This window comes from Spermophilus citellus, assembly GCF_964194105.1.
Source record: "Spermophilus citellus genome assembly, chromosome: 3".
Classification (NCBI taxonomy): domain Eukaryota; kingdom Metazoa; phylum Chordata; class Mammalia; order Rodentia; family Sciuridae; genus Spermophilus; species Spermophilus citellus.
In genome coordinates, this window is record NC_138184.1 from 139211636 (window position 1) to 139223929 (window position 12294).

General features: G+C 34.1%; 1 protein-coding gene across 6 annotated transcripts in view; it reads right to left on the reverse strand.

Annotated features, from left to right (window-relative positions):
- Positions 1-12294, reverse strand: part of BBS9 (Bardet-Biedl syndrome 9) — a 512444-nt gene that overhangs the window by 223810 nt on the left and 276340 nt on the right. For all 6 annotated transcript variants that reach the window (XM_081288277.1, XM_081288276.1, XM_081288275.1 and 3 more), the window contains one exon: positions 10374-10526. In XM_081288277.1, the coding sequence (XP_081144403.1) occupies positions 10374-10526 (153 nt within the window). The remainder of the gene's footprint in view (positions 1-10373; positions 10527-12294) is intronic.

Consider the following 12294-nt stretch of genomic DNA (forward strand, 5'->3'; position numbering starts at 1 on the left):
GAGCTAAATAAAATATGTTGTTAAACATTTTTTTCATTTGTTTCATTTTACCTTTAACATGGCATCTAGAAAATTAAAAATTATATATGTGGTTCACATTAGTGGCTTGGACAAACTTCTTTTGGACAACATTGGTCTAGACCATGCAGTCACACAGAAACTGAACAGAATAATGATACACTGATGTAAATTTTGGAGACTGCATTCTAGATTGTACTCTGACCTGAGTGAAGAAAATTTTAAATACTTGTGAAAGAGCTTTGTATACTTCTTTAGTTTAGCTGAAGGTGTAAGAGGGTCAGACAGAGCAAGAGACCACCCACTCTTACCCATATATTCGTTCCAACATACCATTCAGTTATCTAATTGCTCTCTTTTGAATAAACAGGAATAAACCAATTCATATATGGAATGATAATCCAAAGCTCTAAACATTCTGAGACCAGAAAAATAAGTTTTTAGAGTATATGCATAAAAAAGTAATGCCTCACTCAGAAAATAACAATGACGACCAGGAGTTTGTGACCACATCCCATTTTACAAAAAAAGTGATTATTTGTGGTATTATATTTTATCTCAGATAAAATATACATAACATAAAATTTGCCATCTTAACTACTTTTAAGTATACAGTACTGTAGTATTAAGTACATTCACACTGTTACAAAAAAATATTTATTCTCATCAAATTATGATCAGAATATTAAATTAAGATATTAAACTTATCTAAAACACTCTATTTTCAGTTTTTTTATTCCTTCCAAATATTTTCACACTTATCTATTATAGATATCTATTTCATTATTTGTTACTTACTATATACTATTTCATATACTGCTTTCTTCAACTATATGAAATGGTTTATGGTTGTCTAGCTTTTAAAATAATGAAATAATGATGTGAATGACACCACATCAAATAGTAGTACTCAAAAACACTAGTCATTTTCAAACTATGGAAAGCTGGTAATCAATACTGAAATTTCTTACAAATGAAACTAATATTATAATATTATTGTTAATTAATATTAACAACTTGATGAATGTATTTTTTCCTTTGTGAACTATTTTCTTAGCTAAATATCCAAGAGTGAAATTATAGGGTGAAAACATGTAAACTCCTTTTTTTTACTGCCATCATTTCTTTACCACTCCCATTCATCCTCAAATATATAGTTGCAAATTCTTGTGCCCTACTTTCTCATCCAATGTTCTAGCACCTTTACAGACATAATTTTCTTTAGCTTTTACGTGATCATACAGAAAACAAGTTGAACAACAACATCATGTCCTCTATAGCTCCTTTTCAGTCTATCAGCACATTGTTTCTACTTGCCAATGGCAATGAAGGAAGTGGGTCTCTGAATGGTTTCATCACATATTCCTTTGTGTTATCAGCCAAAATCAGGCTCATTTAAAAAGTCACGGACCAAAACACTCTCAGACATCTGCGTGACTTAAAATGATTTCTTATATCAATACCATACAAATAAACAGAGTGGAAGGAAGTTTTAAGTACAGAAAAAGTAACAAATAGCAAACTCCAAACCACAGGATCTCTGGTTAAAATTAAGCCTAATATAGCCTCTGTTTTGAAGAAGAGAAAAATTAGCCAAGTGCCTTTCTAGAACATTAATGACTATCAGTCATTACATCACACATATGTCATCTGACACAAACTTTTAGATCAGTAAACATTTTCCCTCTGCTACAACAGAGGGTTAGTGTTCACAGCAGGGGAAGATTTCAGCACACATAAAAGCATCAAAACATAAGCCAAACCAAAGGGTAAATCTAACTTCCCCTATTTCAATTTACTCAGTCTTGCTTCGAATAACAAATGTATGTGAATATTTTATAACATGAAAGAGAAATTATTTTCCAAAACTTTTCTGCCAAATGTAATAAGCATTAGCATTCAATTACAAAAAAAAACTGTGTAAGTTCACAAATTAACAAAGTCCCCCTCTTCCTCTTGAAAATATATCAATTTTTAGATATATCATAATTTAGGGAACTCTCCAGAAGCTTTTATTACTGATAGGTATATACATGATGAATATTAGATGATCATGAATATATAAACATTCAAAGCATGAATATGTGAAAGCAGTTTTTATGCATCTCCTTATTATTTAACCTGACCATACCTTTACTAAGAAAAATCTAGCATATCTACATCCCACCTGGCAATGACTAAAGTAAAAATGCCATGTGATATATTAAAGCACAGACTTTGGAATACATTTGCTTAATATCTGTATAACTCTGAATAATTAACTTTCTTAACCTGCTCAGAGTCTCAGTTTCTTCATCCATAAAATAGGAGTAGTGCCACCCACACAAGATGATGGAAAGCATTAAAATACTGAAGGAAATTTATTTCAAGCTGAACAGATACTGAATAAACATGAATTTCACCTCTTTTCCCTTACTTCGTCTCAGGTCCTTCAAAACTACATTCAGGTGATTGAGAAAGTAAGGCAATGTGATTACTTTCTTTCAACATTATGCCTCTAAAGTTAGGAAGTACAGGTCAAAGTTCTTTCAAAAAGGAAGATTATTTCCCCCAAATTCTAGAATACAAACAATTGAAATTGTGGTCGACAACTTGAATAATCTTTATTCACTAGAGGCCAGATCTTTTCCATGTAAGAATCCTGAGATGCTTTTCCCAGAGTGATACTCCTAGTCCCTCTCCTTCTTTCAACCACTGGCTAACTTCAATAAGGGATGCTTGATGGATGGCCCAGAGGAGTGTGATATAGTGGTAGCTGGAAAAGGAATGCAGGCAAAAAATTGGGATATGACTTTAAAGACTCCTATACAGACATAGGAAATGACTTGTGGTTGAAAATAGGAGCAAAATGATTATTTGACCCTCATGTGCATCAAAACTCAAAGCTACTGATGGTGCATCTTGAAATCAGTAACCTACCTACTGGAAATCTAAAAGACCAGAGAGAGCAAACTGCAGGATACTATGTCTAGACGAGGTTACTCATCATGCATGGCTGCTTCATGACCAGTTAACCAAGACACCTGCCCAGAAAGAAGCCCTTACACTGCCCAGAGGAGCTATCAGTGACATCCATTGCAATCCCTTTTCTTCATATTTGGGGAAGCCTATAGGTGATTTGGGGTTAGGGGTAAAATAGTTGTTCTGTACTTCAACCCTGTATTTGAAATCTCAGTTGTCTTACTCTATCCATCAGAAATTTATATCCTAACAGGGTCAGGATCAGCTACATTATTTGAGGCACCCAGTGCAAAATAAAAATACAGGGTTGGGGTTGTGGCTCACTGGTGGAGTGCTTGCCTAGCACACGTGAAGCACTGGGTTCAATCCTCAGCACCACATAAAAAAATAAACAAACAAAATAAAGATATTGTGTCCATGTATAACTTTAAAACATATTTTTAAAAATAAAATAAAGGTATTATGTCCATCTATCATTAAAATATATGTATATATTTTTAAATCTTACTTTAAAAAATACAGGGTTTCTTGTTTTTAAAGGTATTAAGATTTTGAGGATGACTATGGCAGAGCATTAAACCAAACACAGGTCTCTGTGTAACAATGCAGGTCACATTCCCATGATGCCAGGCCTAGAAGGAGACAAAATAATGGTGCCATCCTTCACACAAGCACATAACTAAGCACAATTGGTAAGTGTGTCAGTAGTCCCAATAGCCTGAAAGCAGTACTGATACTCTGTCTGCTTTAAACAACTATTGACAAACCTAGTTAATTTTAAGATAAATTATATTCAAAGTCCACAGACCACAACTATTGTAAGACCCTGTATCCTCAGTGAATGCCCCCCAAATTCCTTTAAGCCTATGCATTTCAGATGTTGTTTGGCTCTAGAGAGGACACCCAAAGGAAGGGGTATGAGGACTGTGAGCTCAAGTGGTCATCTTCTAATTCTGACTGATTAATTTGTTACAAGCAATAACCCCTAGAAAAACAAACATTTGCATATGTTCTTGAATTATAATTTGGTACAATGTTTCTGCAATGCAATAGATATGGGTGTGGTTGTATGTTTGTGTGTGTGCGTGTGTGTATGTATGTGAAATGGTTTTGGGTTTTTATTGATTTTTCTTTTAGAAATACATGCAAATGAAACAATTAGAGTCTCAGAAGAAGGTCACTTGAGGCCGTGATCCTCATGTTCCTTCCCTTTGGTACCCTCTACAGAACCAAACATCTGATATAAGTATGCTTAGAGGAGTTTGGGAGCTGCCTCTGAGGATAAAAATCTTCCTGATTCTTTGTTTTAATTTTATTTATTTTTTAGTTGTAGATGGACACAATATCTTTATTTATTTATTTCTATGTGGTGCTGAAGATCGAACTCAGTGCCTCCCATGTTCGAGGCAGGCGTTGTACCACTGAAATATAACCCCAGCCCCCTGATACTTAATTAATATCTAGATATGTGAGGCTGACAGCAGAGTTTCAGAGATGATGTATTAATATAATCTTCATTTAATCAATTAATAGCACTACTTATGAGCATAACTTATTAGACAAATAAAGATGAATATTTCCCAGAACTATAATTAACATTTGTTGAGAGCTTATTGTATACCAAGCACTCGCTCATGCAATTTGTTTACACAATTGTATTCTCACAACCCATGCAGGAGGCACCATTATCATCAACATTCTAAAAGTGGGGAAACTGAAGCTTAGGGAGGGTTTTCTTTTTGGTTTGTTTAAGTAACTGCCTAAGAGCACACAGCTAGCAAGTAACAATACCAGGAATGAAACACAGGCAAGCTGACTCTAGACAGAAAGCTTTTGTTATGGTTGAGATATTCGATGTCCCACTAAAAGCTCAAGTATAAGACGATGCAAGAAAGTTCAGAGGTGAAATGACTGGGTTATGATTAACCTAATCAGTGCATCAATTCACTTGAATGGATCAGCTGCGTGGTAACTACAGGCAGGTGGGGTATGCCTACAGGAGGTGGGTCACTGGGGGCCATTGAGTATATATTTTGTATCTGACAAGCAGAGCTCTCTCCACTTCCTGGTGCCATGCCCTGAGCTGTTTTCCTCCTCCATACCCTTCTTCCATGATATTCTACCTCATCTTAGGCCCAGAACAATGGAGTTAGTCAGACATCTATAGACTGAGACCTCTGAAACTGTGAGCCCCGAATAAACTGTTTATCCTCTAAAATTATTTCTTCAGGTCTTTTGGTCACAATGGTGAAAAAACTGATGAAAACAGCTCTCAGTTGTTATCCTATGATATACTGAATATAATTCAAACCCTACAGTATTTATTAGAATGTGCTTAAAAAAAACAGTGTTGGATTTTTACTGCACCCTTAGAAGCAAAGCAATGGCTTTCACACATTGGCTCTTGCTGTACCATAATTAAAGGCATCTAAACCCAAGGTCATCCAAGGATTGGAAGCCCACTTCACTGGCTTACTGTCTAAACTACAGGTGCTCAGACTTATATCTAAAAATCAAAGATATAGTTCCCATACTGTCTGCTCTGAACTTGCCTACTTCTGTACCTTGTCAATGGAACTTCCTGTAACCTAAGAGTAATAATAGCTACTATTATTGAATATAGAGATAGTAAGCCAAACTTTAACCCTAGTAGTCTACTCCTACTATTATATGAATGAATATTCCATATAAACTACCTCAAATTACAGCCAACTTGGCAATGCTTAATCATTTGTTTATCAAGAGTTTAAGCTACATTTTCTGATTTTCAGAATGACTTTATTTAAATTCATAGCAGTTCCTGGCCTATATAGAACCCATGAAATGCCCAAATTGCCTTTTAATTCTACATTTTTGTATTCTGATTGCTCAAAGGATATGTTTTAGGAAAGAAATTTTGCCTTTCTATGAGGAAGAGTTCATCAATTCTATGAACAGGAAATAAAGAGAATCAGAAATTTTCATGCTTCTGGACATATATTTTTATAATATATTTATACTGGAAAATCCCAATTAATTCTTATGCCACTTAGAATATGAAGGGATTCAACCTCAAAAACAGTCCATGTGCATGGAGGCAGTTCAACAGATGATCATTTCACATTTCACTGCAGTACACACGCTCTCATTTAAAAAAAAAAAGGAAGAAAAAGAAAAAAAATTTTTCTCAGCCAAGAATTTGCAGCTATAAACCTTTCCTGGCTTTGTCAGTTTGCCGGATTCCTCCAATTATGTTATTTGGGAAGAGAGAAAAGAGTTTCCATTTCTTAGCAGCTTTTAAGTATTTTAGAAAAAATCACCCTAATGATGCATGAGCCTGTACTCAAAGAATTCTCTGCAACTTTGTTCTTTGTAGTGGTGCCTTTATCATCAAAGACACAGAGTTTCCAGAAAATTATATTCATTAGTGACGACAGATCATTCATTCACAGAATGAATATTTACTAAACACCTATTTTGTGCCAAGACATGTATTATACTAAAAATAGAGTGATGAATAAGACAAAATAATCCCTTCTCCTTAGAGAGCTTACACTCTAGTTTTAGAAAAATAAATAATTGTCTCTGCTTATATTTTTCACATAAGCAAATGACCATTGCTTCCTTAAACGCTGACAATATAGCATCTTCCAGATACTGGTGACAAGAGAAACAGAATTAAATCTATCACTGCACGGCTGATTGCTTCTGAGATAATCAAAGTGGCACTAAGATCAACAAAAGGACTGAGAGAAAAATTGAAAGTTCTCTTTCCTAAGAAGAAAAGGACTCCAAGAACGTGGCAGATCTAGTTTTAAATTTATCAATAAAATACTTTTAATACTTATAATAGTGTGTTATGCTAGGGAGAGTAAGATGGGGCTCTACCAGAGCTTATTATTTCATTGCCGTGGCTAATCCACCAAGCAAACCATGCTCCCTACCCAAGCAAGGTATGAAGATAACAGCAAACTGAAGGTATGTGATATGCCTGCCTGATCACAATAGAGTTGTCTAAAAGGACTTTTTCCTTTGTGTTAGATTCAACATTAAAATACTAATAAAATGTTTCCTTTCATAAACCATGGTTTATGCATAGTACAGAATGTTCATACCCCAGAATACCATGTAGCCACTACAAATAGAGAAGTTGATCTATGGATTAATATAGAAGAACTCCAGAACACACTATTATAAGAAAAAATAAGAGGAATTCAGTTACACTAATATATATGATACCATACTCTTCATAGGTTGTTCTTTAACCTCACAAAACAATATTTCATTTCTACATATATATAAAAAAGAAAATATCTAGAATGACAAAAAATAATGATAACACTTCTGGGCAGATACAAAAGAGAACAGAAGGGAATTAAGCATTATGTATAATATTGTAATTTTTGTGGGAAAATTATATTCATGTTTATCATGTCATTAAAAATTAAAGATAGGTTAAATGACTATTATGATCAAGAAACTACCTGAGGGCTGGGGTTGTGACTCAGTGGTAGAGGGCTAGCACTACATTAAAATAAATAAATAAATAAATAAAAGTACACATCTACAACTAAAAAACAAAAGTACTTTTAAAAAAAGAAACTAACTGAACAATCAACAGCTCACTATAATGTAACTTCAACATATATTATAAAATGAATGGCAAAGTAAATTTAAGTCACATTCCCCATAGTATTCATATTTTTCATTCAAAATCTTATTTAATCTTTTGTTAACTGAAAAGGATGCACACTTAAAAATATGCACTCAAATGAAAATCCAGAGTTTTGACTATTCTTGTCTCTAATATTACAAATCATACAAACTCCTAAACCTAACACTAAGTAGAAAAAAAAATTTCACATTTAAAATGTATAATAGAGGAAGGAGAGAGGGATGGTAAAGCACTCCTAAAACCTTAGCTACATGGGAAGCAAAGACAGGAATATCCCAAGTTCAAGGCCAGCCTTAGAAACTTTAGCAAGGCCCTGTCTCAAAATAAAATAAAATAAATTAAAAAGTTGAGGACCTAGCTCAGTGGTAAAGTGTCACTGTGTTCAATTTCCCATAACAAAAAGAAAAAGGGAAAAAAATAAGACAGAGAGATAGACAGAGACAGAGACAGAAAAAAAAAAGTCTTGCTTCCTTTAGAAAAGAAAAACTTAGAGAAATTGTAAAGCATTAAATTAAGCTGCCTCAATGACCCTTTAAACATCCCTCTTCCATTGTATCTAATAAAAGAGAGAGCATCATTAAAGACAAGGCTGAGCATTTCTTCAGCTCCAAGTCTGGCAATTATGACAACATGCTTAAGAATGAAATAGACAAGTGATCAAAGAAATGTGAAGAAGGAAGGAAATGAATACAAACCAAGACAAAAAAAATTCAATAAGGAGATTGAAAAGGGTTGTCAGAAAGGGCATCAGTGCCTATAGAACTAGGGGGCTCATATAATTACTCCAGGATAAAAGAAACTGGCAGTCTGGATTTGTAGAACAATATACAAAGCATATCCATATACATTACGGAATAGTCTCTGCAACACCACAGTATTGATCCCATTTTACAGAAAGAAACTTAAGTTCTGAGAGGGTAAGGGAATTGCCAAAAGCCTTGCAGATAATGAGTAATAGAATAAAGGTCTTTGACTTCCAAGCCCAAGCCCAATGTTTTTCCCAGTATCCCACTACTCTACAGACTTTCTCTCAAAGTACTAATTTTCAAATAATCATGAAATTTTCAAGAAGCAAGTGGATTATCAATATAAATACACAAGCGGTTTCCTTTCCTGTAGAAAAAAAAAACTTTGAGAAAAATATCTGATTTGTCCTTACAAAATCGACAGATTGGAGTAGGGGGAGAGAGTAGAGCAGAAATGTGGTAATAAAGGGTAGCATGAAGGAAATGTGATGAAGAAGCTATTCAGTATCTGGCATATGGTGGTGAATACACAAACCTAAACATGTGATAAAATTGTGTAGAATACACACATTTAGACAAATGAGTACAAGTTAAATCTGAATAAGAGCTGTGAGTTTTATCAATGTCAATATCCTGCTCATTGTACAGTTTTGCAAAACACTACCATTGGAGAAAAGTGGGGAAAGGATACATGGAATATTTCTATATTATTTGTTAGAATGGCACAGGACATTTCTACTGCATTAAAAATCTCAATTTAAAAAATAATATTCAGGCATGCGAACCGTCACCTCCAATATCTGTGAATGGCTCGAACTTTGAATGGTGCACCTCCAATCCCTGAAGTGGCGCAAACTCTCCGCCAATGAAGAAGTAGCAGCCCACTAGCCTTGCTCCTCCTCATCCTGTGTTAATCCCATGAATATCAACACCCTGTTTGTGCTTGCTCTTTTACTCTCTCTCTCTCCTCTCACCCTCTCTCTCTCTCCCCTCTTACTCTCACCCTCTCCCTCTCTTATTCTCCCTCTCTCTCTTTATTTTACCTCTCTTACTCTCCCCATCTCTTCCCCTCTCTCTCTCTCTCTCTCTCTCTCTTTCTCTCTCTCTCTCTCTCTCTCTCTCTCTCTCTCTCTCTCTCTCCCCCCCCCTTCTCTTCTGCAACTGGCCACTACAGTCCTGCTAATAAAATCTCAGACACATAAAAAAAAATAATAATAATATTCAGCCAGGCATGGTGATATACACCTGTAATCCCAAATACTTGGGAGTCTGAGGCAGGATATTCCAAGTTGGAGGCCAGCCCAGACAAGACCTTGTCTCAAAATTTTAAAATACTATTTTAAAGAGCAGGAGATGTAACTCAGTGGTAGAGCACTTGCCTAACATGCATGAGGCCCTAGGTTCAATACTCAGTACTGTAAAATAAATCAGAATATTCTACCACCAACAATGATTTTTAAAACAAGACAGTGATATTATGTAAAAATATGAAAGACACAATGTAGTCAGAATCTAATCAAGAAAAGAGTTCATTATAGTGGAACTGATAGGAACATTACTCCTGAAATTAAAATTTTAAAAATTATTATTCTAAGTCAGGGATGATAATTTTGAAGCAGTTTGGAGATATACTGCCTTAACAGGGAGAGCCTTTTCACACTAGCTGAACAAATAATAAGACTACAGAAAGACACAAGGAAGAGGAGAAAAGAAAGAAGAGAAACAAAATCCATTTGAACTAGAACTCTTTGAATTAAGCTGCTTACAAATTCCATTTTAAAATATCAACTGACATAACTAGAAGCATAAATCAGTTTCTTGTAAAGATAGAGAATTATGTTGATAGTTATAGGATATACCAAGAATTATCTAATAATAATCGTAATCATAATAAACAGGAAAGAAATACCTCATCTTGGTATTCTCATACATGACTTTAGGGTGAGGAAAAAAAATTATATCCAGTGACAGAAAACTATCACTGACATACTGACCTGCTTGTAGGTTCCATCTAGCAAGACATCCAGGTGTTGAAGAGGGGCTGGTGTTTTATCTTTGAACCTTGTTAATAGCCGGCGTTGGATGGCCCGAAATTGTACAGCTCTTTCAGATAAGAGTTCTTCTAATTTTTCACCATTTATCCGTAGCTACAATAAAGAATTTCTTAAATTGAGGTTAAATAGATTTAACAAAACATGTTTAAGTAAGAATATAGGCACTAAAAGTTTTAAAAAGGGTAATGAACAAATTTAAATGATTTACAGAGTTCTAGGAATTAAAACAATATGGTATTTGGTACATGAATACATAGATAATACAGTCAAATAGTTCATATGGAAATTTAGAAAAGGTGATCCAGTATCACGGGGGTAGAGATTGATTATTTGGTAAATATTTTTTAATAAGTGAGTACATGGGGACAAGAAGGAATTTCTCCCCATTCTTTATAATAAAATCAATTTGGGAGGAAATAAAAGTTATATACAATAAAAGCACTAAAAAAATAGAATTGTTTTCTCTAATCTTAGCACAATAAAGGGCTTTGTTAGTATGAGTCAAAAGCCAGCCCCCCACACACATACACACTAAAACTGATAAAGTACTAAAAAATAAAACCAAAAACATTTAATTCTACATGGTTAAAAAAACTACAAGCCAAGTGATAAGACAAACGGCAAACTGTAAAAAGTAATGGCAACAACCAAAAAAGACAAAAGTTATGTCCATGACATCTAAAAAGTATCTACCAATGGGACCACAACTCAATAGAATTCAGTAAGAACAAAAATATGATTTTAAAAAATGGGAAAAGTTTTACCCAAAGGTTAATACAATAGCTTTTGAAAATACAGTTTGTGATCTAACAATTCCATTTCCAGGAATTTAACCCAGAACTTTGCTTGCAAAAAATAATGTATATATAAGGATACTCATAACATAAATGTTCTATTGTTAGTATACTAAGATGTTGAACATCAAATGCCCATTAATAGTAGAACTAATTAAATAAAGAAAACTATTCTGCAAGGTAGGTGCAGACATGTGATATTATCTAAAAATGCATTTAAAGAAGCAAAGCAAAATAATGCAGAATAGTATGTCTCATGATACTATCCATGTGTGTTTTTAAAAATAAGCCTGTATAGTAGCATAGCTGTGACTATGTAGAATACTTCTAAAAAGATACACAAGAAACTGGACACCAAAAATATCCATCCAAATAGAAGACTGAGGCCAGGTACAGTGGTGGACACCTGTAATTCCAGCAATAGGGGAGCCTGAGGTAGGAGGATTCCAAGTTGAAGGCCAGCCTGGACAATTTAGCAAGATCCTGTCTCAAACTAAAAAAATCAAAAGCACTGAGGATGTAGCTCAGTGTTAAGAGCACCTCTTGATCCAATCCCAAGTATTGGAGAAAAAATTTAAAAAGAGAGAAAGAAAGATTGAGAGGCTAGGGGAATGAGAATCAGAAATTACTCCTCACCATAACACATCTCATAACTTTTACATCTAATATCAATAAAATAAAAGAAAGCTAGCCAAAGTCATAGAAGAAATACTCCATGAGATCAGATCAAATGCACTGGTAATTGAACTTTATAAAACTGTAATAAACTAATTAAAATAAATATCATATCCAAAATGTTCAGAAATCAAGTATATTATGGTTTATATTTCTAGAATCATACCAAACTTCTTTTCATTGCAGGTATACTCCACATACACTTATATATAAGATAGAATCTAGAATTTTATTAACTTATTTTAATCCCAATTTTAGAAGCATTAAGTAGTTAACTAAACCAAAGAATATTCCCTGGAGGAGGGGGAAAAACTTTCATTACCAAAAATTAAGTAATACTATCAATTTTTTACCAACTAAATTTTTAAAAGAATAGTATCATAATTATCAAT